Source organism: Vanellus vanellus, assembly GCF_965231255.1.
Source record: "Vanellus vanellus genome assembly, chromosome: 7".
Taxonomy (NCBI): Eukaryota; Metazoa; Chordata; class Aves; order Charadriiformes; family Charadriidae; genus Vanellus; species Vanellus vanellus.
The window spans coordinates 21,669,588-21,695,594 of NC_138912.1; the positions used below are offsets into that span (position 1 = coordinate 21,669,588).

At 42.5% G+C, this 26,007-nt stretch overlaps 1 protein-coding gene across 1 annotated transcript in view; it reads left to right on the forward strand.

The window, feature by feature from the left end:
- Positions 1 to 10,754: 10,754 nt before the first annotated feature.
- Positions 10,755 to 26,007, forward strand: part of LOC309674684 (WASH complex subunit 2-like) — a 36,914-nt gene continuing 21,661 nt past the window's right edge. The window contains exons 1-15 of the mRNA XM_082486779.1: positions 10,755 to 10,770; positions 10,852 to 10,965; positions 11,431 to 11,595; positions 13,213 to 13,278; positions 13,960 to 14,133; positions 14,794 to 14,887; positions 15,284 to 15,342; positions 16,181 to 16,228; positions 17,567 to 17,671; positions 18,463 to 18,550; positions 19,764 to 19,832; positions 20,094 to 20,206; positions 22,325 to 22,397; positions 23,174 to 23,230; positions 25,279 to 25,437. Of these exons, the coding sequence (XP_082342905.1) occupies positions 10,852 to 10,965; positions 11,431 to 11,595; positions 13,213 to 13,278; positions 13,960 to 14,133; positions 14,794 to 14,887; positions 15,284 to 15,342; positions 16,181 to 16,228; positions 17,567 to 17,671; positions 18,463 to 18,550; positions 19,764 to 19,832; positions 20,094 to 20,206; positions 22,325 to 22,397; positions 23,174 to 23,230; positions 25,279 to 25,437 (1,384 nt within the window). The 5' untranslated portion in view covers positions 10,755 to 10,770. The remainder of the gene's footprint in view (positions 10,771 to 10,851; positions 10,966 to 11,430; positions 11,596 to 13,212; positions 13,279 to 13,959; positions 14,134 to 14,793; positions 14,888 to 15,283; positions 15,343 to 16,180; positions 16,229 to 17,566; positions 17,672 to 18,462; positions 18,551 to 19,763; positions 19,833 to 20,093; positions 20,207 to 22,324; positions 22,398 to 23,173; positions 23,231 to 25,278; positions 25,438 to 26,007) is intronic.

Below are 26,007 nucleotides of genomic sequence, written 5' to 3' on the forward strand. Positions count from 1 at the left end.
TCCCCGGCTCTCCTGTAGGCCCCCTTTAGGTACTGGAAGGCCGCAATAAGATCTCCCCGGAGCCTTCTCTTCTCCAGGCTGAACAGCCCCAACTCTTTCAGCCTCTCCTCATAGGAGAGGTGCTCCAGCCCTCAGATCATCCTCGTGGCTCTCCTCTGGACACGCTCCAGCAGGTCCATGTCCTTCTTATGTTGGGGGCTCCAGAGCTGGATGCAGTGCTCCAGGTGGGGTCTCACGAGAGAGGAGTAGAGGGGCAGAATCACCTCCTTTGACCTGCTGGCCACATTCAATCCAAAAAATTCAGCAGGAGAAAAAAAAAAGAATTTGAGTACATCACATGACATAATTCATGATCTTCTTGGAGGAAATGATGCAGCTGAAGTCCTTTAGTAAGAAATACATAATTCATGGAAAGTTACTAAGCATTCAGTTTTACAGACTATACACCTGACTTTTTGTTGTTGTTCTGATATAACCACTACAGTTTTAAAAATCTCTTTTCATGAAAGTCATGTTTATGTCACTGAGAAAATTCAATAAATTTCCTTTTTTAGCCTTTGCTTCCAGTATACCAGATAATAGTAATTTATTATCAAAATCTTCCTCTTGTCTGTACTTCCACAGCGTCATGTGAGCTTATAAATTCTCTCATGAGTACAGTGGTTTTGGTCTTCAGTTGCGTAGCACAGATTTCCTTTCATTTTTATAACGCATTTCTGAACAGTCTCCAATCTGATGGTATCCTGTTTCAAATCTGAGTGTAGAATGAAAGCTTGTAAGTGTTGTGGAAATGACCCCAGATACTATGAAGAACATAAGGCCTTTCCTGTATACACATCCAGGAATCACATCTGCTGTCTTAAGTACCGTATTGTTCTAGGTACAAAACATTTGCTTTCCATCCCTAAATTCTTATCAGGGGCACTGTTGTTAATACAGATTTTATATTTTACAGAGTTTAAAAAGATTCCCATTCCTACAAAATTAAAAAAAAATCCCTAAAGCATGGATTGAGTAAGCACCAGATAACCAGATTTAGTCATCATTTGTCACATTAAGCATTGTTTACAAACTCTATCAGCAACAATTTTATGTTTTCTCCCAGATCACTTGATGTAAGGGTTTCATACAAGTGTAGAGAAACTATAGAGGATGCGCACCAACCTGCTTGCACCAGTTTTACAGCATTCCCTTTCCTTCACCTACCATGTCCAGGCTTTGCTATCCTCAGGTCACCCTGGGCTTGACAAGAAATTTTATGCCAGTCCTTTTGTGGTTTTCCACAGAGAGCTCAAAGCAAGACTGGTTTTGCTTTCAAAGCACTTGCTAGGTGGAACACCTTATTCTTCTGCCAGTGAGTGCTTGATCAAGACGCCGGAGCCCTGCCAGCTGTGCTGCTGGTTGTCTGCTGGTAGGCTGACTCTCCTCTGAGCACCTTTGAACCCCCTGCCTCCGGATATGCAGATCTTGCTTTAAAATAACTTAGTGTCTTCCTAAAGCCTTAGCTCTGGCTACATCTCCAGTGAGTTGCTTTTTTAATACACTTTTTTTCAGGAACGATTGTTTCCATAGCACTGCACTAATTAATGTTTCACCAGCTGTCATATAGCACAGAGACAGACAAAACCGCCTGACAACCTCTCCCATGAAAAGTCTATCATCCTTGTGATCAGCTCAACCATTCCTGATCATTTTCAATATTCCTATGAAGTTGATAGCTGGGTTATAAAAACACACAGCGTTGTCAGTCTGTCTTTCCTGAATGCAAGATTAATACAAAACTGGAAACATTTTTAAGGCTTTGTTGGTAGGACAGTTGCTAAGAATTTCATACTTAGACCTTTCCCAGTTTCCCAGTCAAATGCTGCTGAACATGTCTGGTCTCTTTCAGCTACTCAGGAAGAGTTTTCTCTGAACTGTTGACATATGGAGAAATCTCGGAGAAGGTTATCCTGTTCAGCCATTATGGTATTATTTTTGTAGTGTTTAGAAGTACTTTTCTAGGACTTTCTAAAAGGCAGGTTGATTTGGGGTGATGGAAAGGAAGGTGATGCCATTTACCCTTGTCCTGTCCCCACAATCCTGCTTCATGACCCACTGGCGATTTGCAGCTCAGGGTAATCTATTGTTACCAGGATGTTTGTTGGGTGTGATTTTAGAGCTGGAGAGAGAAAGAAAAGACTCATTCCTCTGGTTTCACTTCCAGGCTATTTAAAAATCATCTAGCTAAATTGACGTAAAATCTAGCAGATGCTCTTCCATTATTTTAAGCATAGTAAACTTTATTTTGATTTACACCTAGCAATAATTTTAAGTAGGAGTTTGGTAATAATTTAAATTTCAGCTTAATAAATTAAATAATTTAAATCTCAGCTAAAGATAAACTGTTAGAGAAATTCATTTTATATGCAACAAAAAGTTTTTGTACTGGCTTAAATAAACTAATTTAAATTCATTACTGTTAAGGAACTCTGGAGTATAAGAAATATACTGTTCTTGGAGAGAAACACCATATTATAATCTGCTAAACTAGATTTGCCACTGTGGTCAGGAGAGGCCACTTCTGTGTATCAGGATTGATGTATACTCTGCAGCAGTAGTCCATCAGCAGCAATTAAAGTCATGATCTTTTAATAGCTTTAGAGGCAATGTTGCTCTTATGGGAATGAATTCTCTGAGCAGGAATAAGTATACACAGAACCTAGCAAGAATTCTTTGGTAGGCTGCTAGAACTGCCCTGCAGCTTTATTCCCTTTGTACCTGCCTTCAGCTATTCATCTAAGTATGTATAATCCTGATGCCTTCAGTTTCACATAAAAAGGAATATACTTTTCCTTCCTTTTTAAATGTAAGGTTCATGTTCAACCACACCAAGGCTCAACAACACCAAGCTGAGTGGTGTCATTGATACACTAGATGGAAGGGGTGCCATCCAGAGGGATCTTCACAGGCTAGAGAGGTGAGACCATGTGAACCTCATGAAGTTCAACAAGGCCAAGTGTAAGGTCCTGCACCATCTCAAACATGGATGCAGGCTGGATGATGAGCAGATTGAGAGCAGCCCTGTGGAGAAGGACTTGGTGGTATTTGTGGATGAAAAACTGAGTATGAGCCAGCAATGTGCACTAGCAGCCCAGAAAGCCAACTGCATCCTGGACTGCATGAAAAAAAGCATGGCCAGCAGGTCAAGGGAGGTGATTCTCCTTCTCTACTCTGCTCTTGTAGGACCCCACCTGGAGTACTGTGTTCAGCTCTGGGGCTCCCAGCATAAGAAAGACATGGACCTGCTTGAGCAGGTCCAAGGGAGGGCCGGAACACCTCCCCTGTGAAGACAGGCTGAGAGAGTTGGGGTTGTTCAGCCTGGAGAAGAGAAGGCCTTATAGCAGACCTTACAGAAGCCTTTTAGTACTTAAAGGGGACCTACAGGAAAGATGGGGAGGGACTCTTTATCAGGGCGAGTAGTGATAGGATGAGGGGTAACAGTTTTAAGCTGAAAGCGGTTAGATTTAGATTAAATATTAGCAAGAAATTCTTTACTGTCATGGTGGTGAGACACTGGAACAGGTTGTTCAGAGAAGTTGTGGATCCCTGGAGGGGTTCAAGGCCAGGCTGGACAAGAATTTGAACAACCTGGTCAAGCGGAAGATATCCCTGCACATAGCAGGGATCAGATTAGATCTTAGGGCTTGAATCAAGTAAAACACTTAAACACATCCTTAGCTTTAGCCATGTGGGTGGGTCCATTGTTTCCAGTGGAGCCACTCCTTGTTCTCAAGCACACCCTTGGTGAAAAGCTTTGCTGGATCTAACCTGGAACATAAGTTCACAGTCATCCTGGCTCTGTGTTGCTTTATCAATTATGATATATCAATTGATATAAGAAGTTTGATTTCTTTACCTGTTTACAAAAGTGGGAGTGTAGCACTACTTTACTAGTCCCGCGAGTTTCATATTTCAAAGTTTTGCTAAAGGCTGAAGTAGAAAACCATGAGACTGTGATTCAAGAGTTTTTTTATTTCTTCATTCTGACACTGACTTGATGCATGACTTTGGGTGGCTCCCTCAAGTGTGTCAGAGATTTCAAGTTTCAGACCCTATTACCTGACTGTAGAGGACCGCAGAACCCAGAGATAGTACCCAAAAGTCACCTTCCCCCACTCCTCACGCACTAAGCATTCCTACCCCACACCAAGGGAACTCCAGGGTAACGGCTGTCCTCCAAGATCATGATTTTACCGTAAGAGATGAACTTTTGGGATCAAAGAAGGATCAAACCCATGTGGGGGAAACCATGAGCTAACAGAGTAATGTGTGTCCAAGTCCAGGTTCCTTTAGAGGATTAGCAGTTCTACTCTGGATTTTTTTTTTTCCTCCTTTAGGATTTCTAGTTACCCAAACTAAGTTTATCAGCTTGGCTATTTTTGTACTGCTTGCACAACAACTTCTTGCAGTAAGTAATTTGATTCAGTACATGGCAGCAAGGTGTTTCAGGTGATATGGGTACTCATAGTCTGCTTATTTCTGACACGTAGGTTATAATTAATTATTTCAAAGGAAAGCTGATTTTTAATTCACTCAATCGAATAAATACACTGGTAGGCAAGTGGTGTGTCCTGTCATTGCATTAACCAGCAATGAATCCCAAGCAGGAGGGTAAGTACATCTGGGGGCTTCAGGCTCCTGTGCTGGTCCAGTGACCGCCCACGTGTACTTATTTCTAGCTACAGACACTCCTTTCTACACTGCGCCAGACACCGAGGCATCTTCAAGCCCCAACTTCACTGGTCACCCTCAAGTCCTTTTGCAGTCTGCAAATAACGCAGGTGCTGGGACTGTCTCTTGGAGGCTGGGAAGTTCTGGTAATTGCAGGGCTTGGATGACCACGTGTCTCTGTATCTGTATCAAGCCATACAACATAACCTGTGCATGAGAATGAGGAGTGGCAGGAAAAATGAAGAACAATGCACAAACTCTGTTTGGGTTCTTTCTTGTGTGATACTGAAGCTTATCTTTTAATTGTAACTTGACTTTTCCTTTTGTTTGCATCCTGTTCTAGTTATAAAAACGTATTTACTTTCTGTTAGCTATTGGGAAAGCTGGCTGTGGTACTCTCTTTCATTTTTTACCTTGTAAATATTTGTGAGTTTAACCATGTGCCGTGTCTGCTTAAGCTTTTGTTAGCACTTCCAGGGTAAGGCAACAGAAAGCAGTACTTCTGCCAAAGGTTTTTTTCACAGGAAAAAAACCAAACCAAACAAACAAAAAAAACCACCAAAACCCAAAATACCCCGGCTAGCTATATAGCATACCATTACCCAGATTACCAAGAAGAGAGAATTATATTTAAATTTATATTGAATGTCATGTGAAGACACTAAGTCTTTGCCCACTGTAAACTGTAATTTCTTCACAGACAAACGCTAATGGCAATTTAGTGGCCACTTCTCACAAAGGGTTTTAAAAAATAAGTAAAAGAGAAACAATCAGATCCCCCTAATAATCCTGTATGAATAAAGTCTTGTTATTAAAGTCTGTTCTTGTTATTTCATAATCTGTGTATATGTGTTAGAAATCATTCTGTCTTTAACAGAGTTGCATATGGCCTGGCAGTGAATGGGTACAACATACATGATACCTCCTTAAAGCTGACCATGCTGTTTACAGGGGTATTTTCTGGACAAAACAATCTACTGCTTGGTTTGAGAATAGTCAGGATCCACTCCAAATGAAAATGTGTGTTGTCAGCTCTGCAGAAGTTGTGAAGAGACAGTAAGCGCTGATCACATATCACAAGTGCACAATACTGGCCTCCAAATTACTTTCAAGGTTGTATCAACTTGCCTTTAGTCTTCTACAGCTGTTCTGCGGCTGCTAAAAGTTCTGTGCAGTCCTATGGGCCTGTGGAAATTATTGTGGGTTCCACGGGAAGTAATAGGTGTCAGCTTGTGTGGGAGTGTAAATACTGGACTTCCTCCTTTGCTTTGCTTCTTTTGCTGATGTTCACAAATGTTTCTTTGTGGACATAACAAACAAGCTTTGAGGCTAACACAACCTATGCTTAAACATGTGGATTAAGGAGTCCTAGTGTGCTTCTTGTTCTGCATAAGTCCAACTGTTTCTAGTACCCTTCCCACCACTTTTTCTCCCCATTCCATGCCTTGGTTTCACAGAGAGGAGGTTTAGGGATCTAAGCCAGGAAAAAGCCAACCAGATTGCTATAGCACAGAATCCCTAAGTGTGCCAGGATCAGCCCCCACTGCTGAGTCCAAACTCTGCTAATTTCATTACTACATTGAAGAGGCAAACTACAGACACGTACTTATGACTGTATCCCGAACTCATTTGGGAAATCCCAGAGTCAGCTGTAATTTCAGGCACATCCCCCAATGCTAAGTCGGTCTGTAGGCATTTTCTCACTAGAGCAACAAACTTCCATCATTATTGCCTCCAGTTTTAAGTGTTGGCTTATCAGAACTAACCAGGGGATTTATAGCCTGGCAGCAGGCTGGGGTAGTAAATTTTTAGACTAGGGCTAACAAGCAATTTCAGGATGGGCAGTGGCTTTTTCCACCATGGAGCAACACTGCAGAAAATGGACTGAAGTAGGACCATGAAGAGATCCACAAAGATTTGTTTCCTTTTGCTCCATGTCTGCATAACTGTAAGCATCCCATTATGCTGTGCTAGTTCTTCTCCAGAAACTGGAGGGCAGAAGAGAGCAGCAACTGCAGTATGCGCTATGTTTTTCAAGTCTATCTTGAATCATAGAATAGAATCATAGAATAGTCTGGGTTGGAAGAGACCTTTAATGGTCATCTAGTCCCAACCCCCCCTGCCATGAGCAGGGACATATAATCATAGAATAGAATCATAGAATCATAGAATTAGTGAGGTTGGAAGGGACCTTTAAGATCATCAAGTCCAACCGTTAACCTACCCTGATAAAAACACCACCACTTCTAAACATGACATCTTCAACCAGATCAGGTTGCTCAGAGCCCCATTCAACCTGACCTTGAATGTTTCCAGGGATGGGGCATCTACCACCTCTCTGGGCAACCTGTGCCAGTGTTTCACCACCCTCATTGTCTTGTGTACGTTTTCTTCAAACCCTTTGTGTCCTGTACGATGGCCCCCCTCTGCAATACATAGGGGTCTTCCAGTAACCTGACTGCCTGACCCCACCATAAACACTTTCACTGCAGCCTTTAAGAACCCCACCAAAAGACCTCTGGCTCATTTCATGCTACTGCAAATGCACAAGGCTGAGAAGTTGCATGGGACTGGCAGAATTGCAAGGAACACCAGTCTGCTGTAACTTCTGTCCTGTGGCCATGAGGGAAAGAACTTGTCCTCCAAAATGATTCCAGAAGTACTCTGGCCTGCTCTGGAAGGTCCTAGGGAATCTGAGCTGCACAGACACAGATCTCATGGCCACATACAAGTGGGAAGCGATGGCACAGAGCTAAGGCACGCCTGTGAGCATGGATATCAGAGCTCAGTTGTATGCAGTCCTACATGTTGTGTTCCTTAATATGCAAATCAGTCCCTGATGACATATGTGATTTTTGATACCTTTATAACACATTTTCATTTGGAAAGTTCTGAGGGGAATAGCAAGTGATTTTTGATTGTTGCCATATTCTCTCTAACCTTTAAAAGGAACCTGTCTAAATTCCTCTCTAAAAGGAATTTTAGGACTGAAATGCTTTTTGGGACTGTGACCATAATGTTTAGGTTGGCACTTCTAGAAAGCAGATTTTTTTTGTGCCATTCATAACCCCCTCTGCTCAGCCACTGACAAAAATTTCCCCTAGGGGAACATCCAGGTTCCATGTTGCTGTCTTTTTTTTTTTCTTTCTTTCTTTTTTAATGAAAACCAATCTGCAAGACTCCCCAACCTGAAGCTGCCTGATGGTAAGACCCAACATTTTTTCAGCATCAGTGCACATAGAGCATACAGACCTCACGTTTTGTAACGCACGAAGTCCTGTGCCAGCAGAACTTTGTATTATGAACAAAGGACTTGTTGGATTTTATTCCACATTTTGGTGAATATGGAAAGTAACTAAAGGCAATTTTTTTCTGGCTTTTGGAGTGTTGCGGAGGAAGGAACTATGGTAAAAGACTGAAAGCCTTGGAGAATAATTTTAGATTAATCCCATCTGTGTGTTTTTTAACAATCTTGCTCAAGACTTTGTTGTGAAACTAGCCTAGGCTAATATTTTTCTATTCGTACCTTGTTAGTTTCTGCTTTATTATCAGTATATTAAAACACTTTACATTCTACTAGGGTTGAAGGTATGAGCCGGTTCAGTAATAGTATCTTGTTATTGAATCACAGACAAATAGAATTGAAAGGAATACAATGATACTTTGCCTTTAGAAGTTCATATGGCCCTAATCTAGCAATATCCTTCAAGTAGTTGGATGTAGCCGTTAAAATAAATACATGAGAATTTGGATACCTTGGGTGTTTTTTCTAATTTATAGAGAACCCAAGTAAGAAGTAAATCGCCCAGTGCCCTGGTTCCTCACGAGGTTTTCTGTGTTATCAGTGTAGTGAAGTGCAATAAATAAACAAACTCCATGTGCAAATATCAAGGGCTGATCTAAATTGACCGTTTTCAATTAGTTATTTTGTTACCAGCTGGAAGAACAGATGATTTTATTATTGTTTCCTTTCTGGTTAATTCACTTGTAATGAAGAAAATATGAAATAGAGCGGTATGACAAGGTTTTTTAATCCATTGGAAAAAATGACTTAGTGAGAAAGTGGGAAGTTAAGAGTGGGTGTTTGACCTGTAAAGGCCCAGGGATAGTTGGCTGTGAATCCCAGTTGGGCAATTTGCACAGTATATTTATTTATGTTAATGTATATAGTGTTTTCTTCTAGCAAGTCTGGAATTCTGGTGTGGGTTTATTAAGACTAATCCAGTTTAAAATCAAAGGACATTTTACCTGACCTATAAGGTAAGTCTGGCCTTTACTTTTGTAAGAAAAATAGGAGGAAGGGGCCCCTCTCTCCTTGTATAACAGGGCACTGGCATACCCCATCTCAGCGCTCCAGCAGGGAATGCTGCTGTGATGCAGGCGTGTTGCCGTGACCCACAACCCCCACCACCCTCACCCTTGCTCCCGGCGCAGAGCACGGCCCTTCTGCGCCCATCTCCATTACAAGTCACCAACGCTCTCTCGGCCAAGGGTGCCAGGCCCTTGAGGCCGCTGCGGCAGTTGAAGCCATCTCGCACCTGCTTCTTCATTCCCCTCGCCTGGGAGACACGTTCCTCGCAACCCGCAGGAAGGATGGTGTGAGCATCCCCCTCACCCAGCTGGGAGCGGGCCCAGCCTTCTTAGCCCAACCACCCTGTCGGGGCTACCATGGCTGATTTACGACCGAGTAAGTGCCTGGGCGAGTCACGGAATCATGGAGTTTCAGAGTTGGAAGGGACCTCTAGAGATAATCTAGTCCAACTCCCCTGCTAAAGCAGGATTGCCTGGAGCACATTGCTCAGGACTGCATCCAAGCGGGGCTTGAAAATCTCCAGAGAAGGGGACTCCACAACCTCCCTGGGCAGCCTGTGCCAGTGCTCTGGCACCCTCACCGTAAAGAAGTTTTTCCGTGTATTTGAACGGAACTTCCTGTGTACTAACTTGTGCCCATTACCCCTCATCCTGTCACTGGGAACCATTGAAAAGAGCCTGGCTCCATCCTCCTTCAACCCACCCTTTAGATACTTGTACGCCATAATAAGGTCTCCCCTCAACCTTCTCTTCTCCAGGCTAAAGAGTCCCAGCTCTCTCAGCCTTTCCTCATAAGGGAGATGCTCCAAGCCCTTAATCATCTTAGTTGCCCTTCGCTGGACTCACTCCAGCAGTTCCCTGTCCCTCTTGAACTGGGGAGCCCAAAACTGGACAGTTGTGGCCTCACCAGTGCAGAGTAGAGGGGGAGAATGACCTCCCTCGACCTACTGGCCACACTCTTCCCTATGCAGCCCAGGATTCCATTGGCCTTTTTGGCGACAAGGGCACATTGTTGGGCCATGGATAATTTACTATCTACCAGGACCCCCGGATCCTTCTCCTCAGAACTACTTCCCAGCAGGTCCGCCCCTAACCTATACTGGTGCCTAGCATTCTTCCTCCCCAGGTGCAGGACCTTGCACTTGCTTTTGTTGAACCTCATTAGGTTCTTCTCTGCCCAGCTCTCCAGCCTGTCCAGGTCACGCTGGATGGCAGCACGGCCCTCTGGGGTGTCAGCCACCCCACCCAGTTTGGTATCATCAGCGAACGTGCTGAGGATACACTCTGTCCCCTCATCCAGGTCATTAATGAATATATTAAACAAGATGGGACCAAGTATTGACCCCTGGGGGACACCACTGGTTACAGGCCTCCAACTAGACTCTGTGCCGCTGATCACAACCCTCTGAGTTCTGTCACACAGCCTCCGCTCATCTCGCTCTGCCGGGATGGGCTGTCCCCAGCAGGGGGTTGGCCCTCGGCTGCCGCAACCCCGTGCAGGAGACGTCGTGCTCCCTCTCCCTTCACCCGGGGCGGCGGCGGCGGACGGGGGCTGCGCTCCGCCTCAGGCAGAGGTGGGGGCAACAGCTCAGCCGCGCGCCATAGCACCGCCGCGCCCCCTGCCGCCCTGCCCGTGCGTGCGCCGCGCGGCGCGGGTCACGTGACGACGCTCAGCTGACTGCCGGGCGGGCGGCGCGGCGGATGGCGCCGGCGGGCGCGGGGGGAGCAGCGCGGCCTGCGGTTACGGTGAGCGGCGGGGCGGGAGGGCCCGGGCCCGGTACGGTCTGCGATTACCGGCTTCTCGGCTGACTGACCTTCATTCCGCAGATGAACGGGGCCCCGCGGGACGCGGCGGAGCCGGCACCGGTGTGGGAGCGGCCCTGGTCGCTGGAGGAGATCCGTAAGGGCAGCCAGAGCTGGTCCTTGGCCTCGGACGCCGGGGTGAGCGGTGCGGCCGGCGCCGGGCCTGAGCCTGGGACCGGCGGGGTCGGGGGGGGCTCCCCTGGGGCGGGGGGCTGTGTGCGGGGCGGTGCTGCCGCCCGCTGGCCAGAGCAGCGGCTGCCGCCTCGGGAACAGCGCTGTGGTAGCGGCCCTCGGGGCCCCGCCGGGCGGAACGCGGGGAGGGCAGCTCCGGTCAGGGCCCGGCGGTCGGCAGAGTCCCCGGTTGGTTTAACCCTCCGAGAAAACTAAAATAAGACGAGGAGTTGGCACCAAAGAAAATGCAAAATGAAAAGGAAACGGAGTAGGATGAGGGTTGGTCCTGTGTGTACGTGGGGGTGCTTTAGGCTACATTGTGTTTATTTTGATGCTCGGTTGAAGTGTATGGTCAGATCTGCCTGTGTCGTGAATGGTGCCGAAAGAAAAAGCAGTTGGATGCTCACCATTGCTTCCCTCTGTTGTAAACAGCTTCTGCATTTTCTGCAAGAGTTCTCACAGCAAACCATTTCCAGGACTCATGAAATCAAAAAGCAAGTAGATGGATTGATTAGTGAAACAAAAGCCACGGACTGTCGCCTTCATAATGTCTTCAATGACTTTCTTATGTTGTCCAACACACAGTTCATAGAGAACGTGAGTATGTTCTTGTGCGCCATCAAGCTTGTACTTTAAACATTGGTGTTGCCCTTTACTGTGAGTGATCACTAGAGAAGTGATTTGACTTTTTGGCAAGTCTGATGTTAATTTAGGAATGAAGTGGCTTTTAATCATTTTGTGTTAAAGAATCTCCTAATTCCTTCAAGAATCTCCTCATTCCTTCACTGTCCAATAATGGCAGATTCCCTTTTGCCTCTTCTGAGTTACCTTCCTTCCTTGTTCCATGTGACATGGAGATCAGAGTTTCATTTTTAGGACTGTGAATGAGTTGGGATCTCTGAGATGTCTTGGTATATCTTTACAGGTAGCATGGATGTAGCATTTCGCAGCACTTGGCTGTCTAAATATGAAGAATGTTATATGATGCTGTAAATTTGCCCAGTGGTGTTATTTTACACTAAAAGCAGTTGGTATTAAAGGTGTTGGACTGCAGGCAGTTGTCTGTTACGTTTGGTCATAATGAGCATATTTGTAGGTTAATGTTCCCACTTTATGAATATTGCTATTTTAGAAAGGTAAAAGCTAGACTTGAAAGCCTCTTACAACATTGTATCACTAGGAGTACGTGTATAATTAAGATGTAGAGCTTTAATAGTCTTTCAGATTTGTGTAGGGTTTTTTAGCACTGTGAGTTTTATTGAGTGTTTTGTTTATATCAGCATTGCTCTCAGGCCACGCATCTCATCTGACTGAAGCCATGATGCTGTTATTGGAAAGATGCTGACAGAGGATGAGACAATGGAAATCTTGATTTCTGATGTGGGTTTTTGTGGTGGTGGTGGTTTGTTGTTTTGTTTTGTTTTTTTTTTTCGGAGCTGCAGTGTCTTTTCTGGCCTACCTTTGCTGTTCAGCATAATGATTCTGCTGAGAATAGTTTGTACCAAACGTCTTAAATCTTGGGTGCTTGAAGCTGTTTGTTTCCAAATTTAAGTGCACAGAAATAGGTCCTCATTTGTAGTTCTCAATTTAGTTAGCGTGAGAGATCTGTCTCTTCCCAGGGGATAACTGCACCTGTGTTTGAGAGATTCGGATTTAGGTTTGCAGGTTCAAGGGAGACTTTTTATACCCCTGTCTCCTTGTAGCTGATCCTACAAAAAATGCTAAAAGAGCTGGATGGGAGGGGTCATCAGAACAAACTGAAGGCTGAGGGAGGATGCGAACCTTCTCTGTAAGTACAGGAGAAGGGTAAAATCTAAAGAAGAAAAGCTACTAAATAACAGAAAGCAAAAGGAAAATAACCCATAAGTAAACCTAAGTTCAACTTCAAGGGTTTCTAGAATAGCTTTTTTTTAACATATTCAGGTCAATCTGTGAACAGTGTTAAATGGTCAACTTGTCTTCTTCTAGAGCAGTGACATTTGCAGTCTTGAATTACCTCAGTTGGGCTGAGAGGCTGCCTGATGCTAACTTCAGGATGATGACTTCAGTGCATGAAGGAGGCTATGAAGATGCTTGATATCCTCCATGACTTCTTTTTTTAAATGTGTAATAAATTAATGTGTAATTAATTACACATTAACAGTGTATTTTATTTTGTTGGTGGTATGCAGCAGTATGTTGTTCTTACTTGAATTAATTTGCTTGACTTTTTAGAGAGTATATGATGAAGAAGTGGAAGAACCTATTCCTAAAGCTGATGTTGGAGACAAAACAGAGCAGGTAGTTAATTTAAGCTGCCTTGAGTGCTGGCAGTATGTTTGCAGCTGTTGTCTACCTTCTTGTTTTCAAATTTATTTTGTGGATATTTACAGCTTACAAAACAAACTGTTTCACTTCTCCTTGAAGTCTCTCTGTTGTATAGTGTACATCAGTCAGACATAAAGTTGACAGTAACATTTGAGGCTACTACAGTGTATGATAATCTCCCCAAAATCAATATTGTGTCCATTAGACAAGACTTATGCATCAATTTTCAAATGGCTGTGCATGTTTTTTTCAACAGAAGAACTGGAGCCTTTGACCTTCTTACTGGATTCAGAGGTAGTGAATTGGGGAAGCAGAATCTGACTGCAATTCCCAAGCATAAAAATTCAGAGAGCTTTTTATATGTGTTACAGCCTGGGTGTATTGTACTGTAAATGTTCCCGTGATGGGCTGGGAGCACAAATAAGATATAAACATCTACATCTACATCTACCAGCATGGTACTAATATCTCTGTTTCTGGGAGTGATAAAGATGAATTAAGTCAAGCAAAAAAAAGGTTCTGAAAGTCTTTCTCTTACATATGTTGAAAAAGATTTCATTGTACTAATTTGAAGTTAAAATTTTGCACGTGTATTGCAGTGAGATTGAGTCTTGAGTAAAATGCAATGAGAATGTGTTTTTCCTGTCACTAAAGGAAAAGACACGGGAACAGAAAGAAGCTGATCTGATCCCCAAAATCCAAGAAGCAGTGAATTATGGGTTGCAAGTTCTGGACAGCGCATTTGAACAGCTAGACATCAAAGCAGGCAACTCTGATTCAGAAGAGGAAGAAAGTAATGAAAGGGTGGAACTGATACTTGAGCCAAAGGTACAGACACCTGTTCTGGCTGGGAGCGTGGGGTTGTATTTGGATTTGTTGGACTTACTCTTTGCTTCTGTCATCAGTATCCCTGCGTTGGTATAAAATTGGTATTTGTTACCTAAAAAGAGGATTTGATTACTACATCTGAAGAAGTTCTCCTTGCTGAGCTATTCCTTGTGTAGCCTGCTTGTCTTGCAGTTGGGTTAGCTTTAAGGTATGGCACCCTAAAGGGAGTTAGTTGTGTGTTAGGCAATGAACTAGGAAAGGGAAGCCTCAATTCTGGGTGGAGTGGGACCTTTGAATTTCATGCTTTTTAGGTACAAACCATATCTTCATAGGTGGGGTTTACTCTCCCAGTAATTAAGAACTTTAGATGCAGGATTTGTGATAAGTCTTTGCAAGGATATTCTTCTGTTAGATGACACCTAGAAAACAAGTTGGGACCACACAAATAGAAGTAGCCCCCTTCTTTGACAGTGTTACAAAGGAATAAACCTCAGCTGGTCCACCCAGTTGCATGCTGACTTGAAGCATGTGTCTGGTGGGACTCTTGAAGCAAGCTTCTATCTTCCTTGAGTTAAAACAAGGGGCGTAAGACTTACGTCTTCATCAGCAGTGTAGAACTGTTCAAAGATGTAAGAAAGACCTGATGTTGTCTCTTTCCAGGATCTCTATATTGACAGGCCTTTACCTTACTTGATTGGCTCTCAGCAGTTTATGGAACAAGATGATGTTGGCCTTGGAGATCTCTCTAGTGAAGGTACGTGGTGGCGTGACCTTTCATTCCTATGCAAGTAACCAGTTCCTAATCTGAGACTTTGGTCTGTTTTAACTCACAGCCTGGGTTATACTGCATAGTGTTCTTCTGTGTTTAGATGCACACTGTAATTAGCTGGGGGGAAAAAACATATACTGTGCTGTAACGACCACTTTTCTGGTATGCAAAACTTCTCAGTAACTTGTGCTCTGTGTATTATAAACACAAAGTGCTAACATTTCAGCAGCTTTCAAAGCTCTTCCAAACCACTCTTTTCCACATGATTTTTAGTTCTCTTCACAAAGCCTTTGAAGTTGCTATTAATATGTCTGGTGACCACATTGCTCTGTGTACAGATGTCATGTCTGATCTTAACTTTTCTGTTTTCATTGAAAATAGAGGGATCAGTAGATAGCGATCGTGGAAGTGTAATTGACAGTGAAGAGAAGGATGAAGAGGTAAGTGACAAATGACAGTACCAGCTACTTTGCCCAAGCATTTGTGAGTCCTGTCTTGCTTTAGCTACCTTGCTTTTTCGTGTGGGGTCTAAAGATAATATCGCACAATGTCTATTCCCTATGTTGTCTGTGGTAAATGTACTTTTTATCATTATCCTTATGCAGTAGTTTCCTCTGTAGCTTTTCAAAGTAGCAATAAAGTGGTATTGGCTCTGACTGCTGTTATAGTAGAATACTTCAAACTGAACTGTTTTATTGCAGTCTAATTTCACTTTGTGAAGCAAATTAGATTCTTACAAAGAATTCCATCTGTGGAGAAAATCTGTTGTAAATTACAGTTATAGAGAATGGGATGGAGACTAACAGGAGCAAGTTTAAAGGTTGAGTAGGTGTCAGTAGTGAACCTCCAGGCTTTGCCTCGTGAATCTGCTGCATTGAACTATTAATTTCTGATGTGTTTTGTCTGCCTTGGCTGGGATGTCTGTGCTTTGTAACTGCAAAGAAATTACTCCCTTTATCCTGAGGAGTTTGCTTTTGCTATCTTTGCTCAATTAAAATTAAGTCCCTTTTGAGCTACTCAAATGCACTGTCAAATGGAGCTTGCTGTCGTTGCTAAACTAATGACTTTCTAACAAACTCTGTTCACAAAGATGGTCAATGGTGGGGTAAGAATTCCTTGGTCAGGTCACAGTGACCCTGCTACACAGGTGACCAGAGGTTAAGACAGGGCTCGGAAGCTCTGGACTTGCTTAAGTTTGGGCATTCAAATCTGAGCCCTGTCTTGACCACTGGACAAAAATAATGTGTGATAATTGTCTTTGGGTCTCTTGTGTTCCAGGAATCAGATGATGAATTTGGAAACCCTAGTGAAGATGACCAAAAGACGGTATGGTTATACACCCTGGTACAACCTGAAAGTCTTTCCACTTGTGACACAGTGAGGATGCAAGAAAGAGGAGATAAGAGCTCTAGACAATTAACTGTTAAAAACTTTGGTTAAGCCTGATTTGTATAACTTTGTCTGGAAAGGTTGTCCTGGCCAGATGGCACTGTGTTGTGAAATTGAACCTGGGTTGGGCTTAAAGACATGCTTGCAAGCCATCATTAGATGCAAAGCATATGTGGGATGGCATTGCTTGATGAGTGTTTTCCTCAGGAATAACTTTGGAGTCATGAGAGTTCAAAGAATCTACCCCAGGAAAACAAGGGTCCTGCAGGATTATTTGGTCTATAATTAAAACTCTAAACTTGCTATGCAGGAAGTAAGGAACAGTGCAGTTTGAGTATGACATGAAATCAAAGATGTGAACAGTATTAAATATTTGAAAAGTATGTCCATTTGGATAATGAATGGAAAAGGAAAAGAAATGTTTAAACTGAAAAATTGAAGCCTGACTTCAGTCGTTGGTGTAGGTGGTAATAGGAGAAGGAATCTTAACCATGTTTAGATGTGCCACTGCAAAAGACGTTTATGCTGGGGATCCTCAATCTGAAATGATTTAGTGCCAAAAGAACAGTGTTTCAAAAAACAACCTTTTTTAAAATCTATGTATTAATAAAACGATGTTACAAAAGCACTCAGATGTTACATTAAGCTGTATTGACTTCCATAGGGTAACTTTGTATGCCTGACGTGTTTTAAGATAAGCAAATATCTTTGAGTAGTTTGTGATTTAGTTCACTGCTGAGCCCTTGTCTGTACCAGTCCCCAGCTCACAATTCAGTTCATCTTTTTCTTATTATGTGACTGAAGCCAAGATGCAGGCATGTATTTTCTGTCATTCTGCTATCCACCTTAGGAATAGCTCAAAATGATATAATATTTTGCTAACTGATCACAGTGTTCCTGAGTTAAGGCTAAGTACTAGGTCTTTAGTGAAGAGAAGTTTTAAACTAAGGGAAGCAGCACAGCCAAAGCAGTTCAGACTCATATACAGAAACGGTACACTCCTTGTCAGGAGAGCCTTAGTGTCCTCAGTTGCATCTCTTGTCCAGAAGTGTTTGGTGACGCAGCACAGGGGTGTACTAAAGAATGCAGCAACTTGCTTGGAGCTAGAGGTACTCCTTTCTTACCTCTCAAAAGTTGTGAGGTACCCCAAACTGGCTGAAAGTTTGACTCCTTTCAGTAAGTTTGCTCTGATTCTTTTGTCTAAGCAGATGTAGTTTTGTGCTTGTTTTGTATGCCAACTTCAGGAGAACACAACAGGATATTATTGTTTTTTAGAGGACAGCACAGATAAGCGATGAAGATGATTACGATGGCTGTGATCTCTTTGACTCTGAAAAAGAGGAAGATGAGGATGGAGACTTAGATGAAAACACAAGGCCTGTGAGTAATTGTTGCCTCCCTGGAGGGAGATCTCACTTCCCTCGTGAAAAATCTGTTTACAGGGTTTATAATGGTAGCTGTCAGTTACCTGGTATCCTGGTTTGAGGTAAAACAGGACCAATTTTGTTCAGTAACTTTACTTTTTAGCTGGGCCTTTTCTAACTGCTGAAATTAACAGCGTATTGTGCAGATACTGTTCACTCTCAGAGTGATAAGACCTACGTTTATAGTTGATGCCAGGGAATGGTATGTGGAGAGGCTCTTGCTTATACTTATTGCTATAACAACTAAGGGCAGATAACTTTGTTATTTGCCCTATTAGAGGGTCGGAAGTGGAAAAGTGTGGAGGGGTCCCACCTGCAGGGAGGAGCAGACAGGACAGTTGACCCAAAACTGACATGATTGTTCAAGTTCACCCCTTTAAACTAGGGGACTCCTGAACCCTAAGATGGCATCAAAGCTGTCTTTGAAGGTCATTAAGAAATTACTTGTTGCATTTGCATGTGGTAAATGCTTCTTTCTTGTCCTGCTCCCAAAACGAGATGGCATTAAAAATTATGTGATCATAAGGGACTAGAAATGTGGGTTGCTTTCTTCTTGATGCATGCGTAATCTCTTAATTGCTTTCTTAATAGAAAGCTGCATTGCTTCTTCTGAGGGCTTCAGTCAAAGTCTAGACAGGACATTGTACAAGTGAGGCTATAGAATACAGTATTTATAATTTCAATTCCTTCAAGTTGGTAACTGGATTGTATACAAGGAATATACTGTTCTTTGTCTCTGCTCCTCAGAAGAAGAAGAGGCCAACATCATTTGCAGATGAGCTGGCAGCCCGAATCAAAGGAGAAGTACCAATCAAACAGGAGGAAGAACATTCTTGTAAGTTAACTCTTTAGCTTTGATAAGCACTTGCGAGTTAGTGGGGGACTTGTGAGAGACAGGAGATTCTGTGTAACAGAAGTTTCATAGATCTGTTATTTGAATATGTATTAGGGGAAAGCCCAATGAGAACAATTAAAGACTATATTTTGTTCTGAGAAACTTTTTGGCCATAACTTATAGGAACGAATTGGAATCCACTGACTGTTATAGGGGAAAACACATTGCTTTCAGGTGAGATAGGTCACTCCCCAAGCACACATATTATCGGAAAGGCTTTCTCTCCAATCTGATTCTCCCTCGGCTTGTAAAACTGCATGTTTGACCACGTGTTCTTCCCCCTGTTTCAGGTAAGTACATGGAAGCCACTGGTCACTGTAGTCTTTCTGTGAGCTCTACATTGGAAATCCCCTCAAGCAGCAGATTTATATTTTCATGGGGTGTGGGTTATTTGTTTTTTCCTCTTTGTGGCTTAAATATGCTGCATTTTGAGGAACTTTTCCTTTCTACTGTTTTCAGTGATAGTTTAGACTAAATACTGCATTTACTTTTGCATTGCTGTCAAACGGAGAACGCTCTCTCACATAATTATTCTTGCAGCAGAGCAGCAGTTGAAAATATCTGGCTGAAATTGAGGTGGCAAGTGCTTGTGAGCCTGGTTTTGACCTGTAATTCTGAGAGCATGAGCAGACAAGAACAGCGTGTGTGTGTTCTTCTGTGGTTCAAACAATCCAGCTAAGTCTGTGGATATCAGAGTAAAAAACCTAACAGCTTACCTTCGTCAGTTACAGGGAAATCTTCTGTTCATTGAAATAACCTTGAGATTATAAGGCCAGAGGGAATAAAACTCTGGCTTTGCCTTATGTATCTGAATCAAGGATGCTATGTCTAGAGCCATTTCAGATGCTCGAAGTTTCTGCCCGCTGTGTGTGGGATCTGCACCACCTGGAATGCTGTGTTGCTTTCTGACATCTCTGGTGACACTAGACTGTGTGTGGGCAAGTGTGTTCAACCCTCAGTGTCTGACATAATGATGCTATTACAATTTTAAGTGCCAATTTTAGAAGCTGTACTTCACAGAATTGCTGCATTGGGCTGATTCATATGAAAATGTATAGGTCAGCTTGGTTAGGTTCTCTTTATCATAGATTGATCACAGGCTACACATGAAGGTGGACTATCTTATTTATGTTTTGAAATTTTCATCTTAAAGCCCTGTCAACAGCAACCAAAACAAGGAAAACCCTGAAAGAGAAGAAAGAAGTGAGAGTTCCATCGGATGGTAGGATTTATTCTTCTCTTGTTTTTGAATTGTGGGCTGGAATGTAAGACACTGCTTGGGAAATTGTGGCATCTACTCTAGAAATAGGGTGGGAGTGTGTACGCAAACCTAGGTTGTGACGTGCGTGTAAAACAAGGCTAGGAAAAGGCCTAGAGAGAGTTTCTCCTTATATGTGGTGTTGTGGAGCAATTGTATACAACCCAGTCTGACTACAGCAGCTTCTCTGTGTGTCACGTTCTTCTTGGCTCTTGTGCTTTTTAGATGAAGATGATGACATCTTCAAGCCTCCTAAGTTGACTAATGAAGACTTCACACCGTTTGGGTCTAGGGGTGGCCTCTTCAGTGGTGGAACAGGTCTTTTTGATGATGAAGAGGTGAGAATCCTGAAAAGGATAGAAATGGAGTGTGTGTGTTCCTCTCTTAAAAACAAAGAAGTTCCCCTGGGCACAAAGGCCTTTCTTTGGTAGTAGTGCTGCTAGAGGTGCAAGTGTGGTCCTGTTGTTACATTAGACAGGTTCTAATTCCAGCGGAGCTTACTCAGCACCTATCTCACTCTTATCTGTGGAGATAAACCAAATGCCATACTGTTTGTTTATTTTAAAGTAGAAGTTTTCTATTGAAATGTCTGTGAGAATACTCAATTTTGTCATTCTCTCTTTCTCCCTGTGTGTGGGAGATGTTTGAGAGGAAAGAGAATATGATGTCTTTTCCATTTTATCTTTCACAAACCCTATCCAGACAATGATGCTGTTGGCTTTCTCTGTGCCTGTGCTATTAAAAGTTCCCTATTGCAATTATGTTATATTCTTTCATCCAGCTATTGTACCATTCGTGGGTTACCTGCACTGGCAAGAAAAGTTCACCTTAAGCCTACTCTTGTGCTATGTATCTGTAGCTGACTTGACAAAGGAATAGCACAAAGTACATTTCTGACCATATTTTAGCATCATTTGTGCATGCGAAGAGAGAGAGAAACCCAATGTCAGGGATAATGAAGATTTAAGGATCTGACAGTGCAGCTGTGTAAAACAAATGATTGCCTCTGATTTTGCCATCAGCTGATATTGGTAACAGCCAAGCATAGTCCAGAATAGTAGCCAAACTGTTGCCTTTGTGGGATGTAGTGTTCCTTCTTCCAACTAGAACAAAAGTCAGGTGTTCCTTGGAGCTGAGGAGGCTATTAGACTGAAATTTGGAAGACCTTGTGTACAGCTGACTTCAAGCTTACCACGCCAATCTGCTAGAATACAGCCAAGAAGCACCAGACAGAGTAATTGTGTGAAGGGAAGAGGATAGTGCTATGCAGTGCTTGCCACTCAAATGCAGCCTTTATTGAAAAAATATTGAATGTGCTTTCTTTTTAAGTGGCAGCCAACAGCTTTAAAAACATAATCCAGTAATGCTAGCCAGCTTTGTGTTGGTGCAAATTCAGATGCAGCTATCATCAGACCATCTTGGTTACTTACTGCCAAGACTACTTTCCTCATCCTGTAGACACAGGACAGCCAAGTAGATTTATCTGTGACTGTTGCCTGTCTGCATACGCTTGCTCTTGGTTTTGCATTACCTGAAAGTTAATCATCTAGGAAGGGTAACTTATCTTCACTTACCTTGGGCAATGGAGAAGGCCTTATTGTACCAGAAGGCAGCAACAGTAGGTCAACAGGCAAACAGTAACTGACCCATGTGCAGTAAGTCACTGACATTCCTGCTGCAGCCCTGCACTCTCCTACTCTTTCCTGAGTATTGCTGCCTTCTTTCCACAAAGCTTTATGCAAAGACCACACCTTTTGAGTCTCCAGGGAGGCAACCTTTAATACCCAACTTCCTGTAAGAGGGAGGTTTTCAAGAAACCAAGTGGTCGGTACTCACAAGACCTGGAGGTTTCCTGGAAATCTAGGCTGTGATTCTGCAGGAGGATCAGCACAGGACACCTGCAACCTGGACACAAAGACTTTTGTGAGAGTGTCCTGCAATGCTTTTGAGCTATAATATATCTCTGCACCATACTGGTGTCTTAGAATCTCCTTAGCAACAATATAAAACATTCATCTTAACAATGTGAAGTTCAGGAGTATTTTTATGCTTGCTCTGACCTGAATTCTTCCTTCATACCTTACTGTATACATTTCAATAAGAAATCTTAGAAGCATGTAATGAGGACCTAAACAGTTGTAGATTAATTAGTGTAAGCCCTTGAAGATGTGCAAATAAAAGGTCATTCCTTCTCTGCAGTAAACAGGCTGATAATCAGTGTAAATTAAATTTTAGAAGACAGAAAGCTACTCTTCTCAATGTATGCTCTCAAGTTAATGCTTGAGTACCTACGTTTCAGTCTATATGTGCAGACATCCTTTTGAGCGGGAAGCAGTGGTTACCTCCTCTGTCTTGGCTTAAAGTGGATATTCTACATGGAAAAATCAGCATCTGTCTTTTGCTACAAAAAACAAATTCATCACTTTTCCCCCCAACCTCCCTTTTGCATTTTCCAGAGTGATCTTTTTGCTGAAGCACCAAAAGGAGAAGAATCAGAAGAGAGAGAGGAGCGAGTCCCAATAAGTGAAGGTAAGAACCAGTTGTTGCCTCCTGTTGTCCTGTCTATGCTGTGATTTATCACCGCTGGTGGTTAGACTGTTTCCAAACTAGAAAGTCTGGAGTAGCAATTGCTGGCAAGTCTCTTCTCCTCCCCGGTCTTAATAGAGAACAGCTGTGTTTTCCTTGAATTTGAGATGTGTTTGTTCACTATGATCTCTTACACACACCTACTCTTCTGGAGCTGAAAGGATGACCTTACTGATATTGGCAGAGCTTTCTGCATGCACTGGGTTCCTGCTGCTGAAGAGTACTTTGCAGGATCCAGTTGTGGGTTTGAGTGGAGTAAAGATTTCTTCTTATTCCAGATTAATGCACGTCTAAATTTCCTGTTAGCTGCATGTCTAGACCACATTCTGTACTGCAGCAGCTTGTACTGAAGCACTGTATTTAATGAATTTTCAGATGTGGGTTGGGAGACAAAGACATTTTGTTTTGAGTGTATTGTATTGAAGTGGTTTTGGGTGTGTAAATGTGAACTGTTGTAAATCATGCTATGTGTATTTCATGTCTATAAGCTTCAGTAGAGCTGTTTTGTGGAGTTCTAATGAATCAAAAATAGCTAGATTGTTCTTAGATACATCTGCAAAAAAGAAGTTCAAGGAGAATGTCTAAAGAGTTCTGAGCTGTTGAGGAAAAAAAATGGAGCTCAAAGACTTCTCAGATTCCTATTCCTATGGTAGAGTTCTGAAGGATTTGACAGCATAAAACAAGTGCATCCATGTGTATTGTACTTCCTATGATTTCAGCGTCCTCTACAAAGTCCTTAAAGAAAGTTCCTGCAGGTGCAGTATCTCTGTTCCCAGGTATGATTCATTCAATAGCAAATTGCTTCATGCACAAAATGCTCTTTTCTTTAAAACCTGCTAGAGAGGTTTTAAAGAAGAAATCTATCCAAATACAGCAGCACTGCATTGCGTGATCACGTGCTTAATGACAAATACAGGTGCTTCTACCATGCTAAGCCTAAACTGCAACATGCTTTGTGAATAATCAGGATTCTGTAGGAACTGTGAAGGTAGATATTGATGGCAGATATTAGCAGCTGTCAGCTTCCACTGTTGTGCTACGTACCTTTAAAGATGTGTGCTACTTTAACAGGTATTGTACAGTTTAAGTCTGCGGTGCATGCAGTCACACCTTCCCTCTGTACTCTGAGGAGGAAATGCATTTTTCAAATTTAATCGTATTCCCTTAGGTTAGGGGAAGAACAGTTGAAACATCAAGTTCCTATATTTTTGTGGCACAGGTAAATAAGACCAATCTTGTTTCCCCAGTTTTGATTAGGGGGATTCCCCAGTTTTGAATTAGGGGGATCTGCATACATGGGGAAGGACCACATCTGTAACTTGGAGTTAAAAAAAAAATTAAAAAAAAAATTATACTAAGATCTCTGTTCTATATCAGACTTCAAGCTGAGCAATGAAAAGAAACATATGTCACCAGTCTCTTTGAATCAACTGACTTTGACTTATGTCTCTGTGTAGGGTCTTCACCTGATTGAGTTACTTTAATTTTAAGTTCTGTCCTTCATTAAGAAAGGCATATTTTAAGACTATGCCTTCAGTTAACCGAGCCCTCAGTCAGCATGATTTTTAGAGTAGGATGTATACAAATACAGGCTTGTTACCCTGGGGTGAAAGATATACATCAGCAATGCTCATTCTACATAATTCTGAGATTTGGTAGCAAAGTTTAAAACAGCAGATTGGGGTTTTCTTTATCCTTTGCTCTTTCTCGGAGGTACTGTTGCATAAACAGTGATTTTCCCATCATTCTAACAGTGTCCTGTTCTAGTTCATCAGGAATTAAGTTATATGTAGCTTTTATTCAAAGATTTCAGTTGCTCCCTTTCAGTAACTTGTAGACAGGCTAACGTCACCTGAGGAAAAAACAAGATTGAGGCTCCTCTACTATTCAAAATCACTTAATGAGCTCATTCCCAGTGAACAGTTTGTTTAGGAACTTGAGAACGTTTCATAATGAATCAAACTTTGTGGCTGTTTTCCTGTCAATCCTGTGGCACTTTCTAATTGCATGATACACTTTTTTATAATAAACTGCTGCTATGCTGGTCAAAATTCATACAGTCCGCTGACTTTTAACCAAATAGCAGTTGTTCTGCTTTCTGCCAAACTTTTCAATTACAGCTTTTTTTTTTTAATCATTTCTAAGCATCTATACATAAGGAACAAAAAGGCAGGCTTAGAACCAGGTTGCTGTTTTTTGCCAAAAACACTAAAAGTGTTTGCAGGCAATCTCTTGACATGCACATATCACTGAAACAGGACATTTCCACACCAGATGTACAAGAAACAGTTATTACCGGGTTACTGTAGTTGATCGCTGCCATATCTGAAGCACACAGGAATCTCGGCACCAAACTCAGCCTCATACTGCAGTACTGCTAGTGGTCTTGCATGAGAAGTGCAGATCCTTGGGAGAACACAGTCACCTGTCCTCCCTTCTCCTCAAGCACTTTACTACTGTTACTGGTCCACAGTAGTGTGGCTTATTAGTCAGTAAAGCAGGACTCTGGTTTGGGAAGTCCATAGGGGTGACAATGTGGGACTGCTGGGGCTTCTAGCTTTAACACAGAACCTGGCTGCTGTTCCTAGGGAAGACGAGCAGGTTTAAGGAATAAGTGATTGCAGTGAGAGTGATACATCTGTGACTTGGTTTTATCAGGAAGTTTCTAGCTAATGCTTTTGATGCAGCATTGTTGCAGGAGCAGATTAAAAGTTGCTGTGATGGAAACTCTGCCTGGCTCCACTTACTATGGCAGAAGTTCAGCATTTTGGTGACTCTGGCAATGATCTCTGTGTGGTGTTTTTTTTCCCCATTTGACCTGCAGGAGGAAGCGATGTGTTTAGTTCCACTGTAATTGTGGAAAAAGACAAGAAACCTGCAGCACAGAGCACAGAGAAAACTCCTAGACAGCCTGGGAAAGTTGTTCTTTTTGATGATGATGATGACTTCTTTGTGGGAGCAACTAAAAAGCCTCCAGATCCAGGTACGTCTATACATGCACAGTGGCAGATTAAACATTAAAGGTCATAAAAATTAAAACTGATAGGAACCAATGAGTTATGAAATTCAAATCTACATCTCTGCTGCTTCTGCTTGGGGTTTGGGGGTTGGGTTGGTTGGGTTTTTTTTCCTTTTTGGTTATTGGCACTTATTTTCCTCAGAGTGGTGTGGGACTAGTTTATTTGTACATGCTGTCCACTGACTTTTCTCTCTTAGGATGTTCTTTCTACTGCTAGGGCAGTATCGAGGCTTGAATCAGGGAAACAGTACAGACTTTGTTCACACAGCCTCGAGTCCTTGTGCCCAGCACTTCCTATTGGCAGGCTCCAGGTCTTTAGAGGTGCCAAGCCAATAAGAAACACTGTGTTCAGGGATTTAGAGGTACCAGCTGGCTCTAGCCCAATGCTTGTTGAGCACATTGTCTGTTACCAGTGCTCTCAGGTAAGTGATGTTTTTACTTTGAGAGCTTGTCTGGCTTTTTCTCTTGTAGACTTCTGGTGTTGGTCAGCTTTAAAAAGGGAGCGTTTTATCTTTTGTGACCCTGGTATCTTTT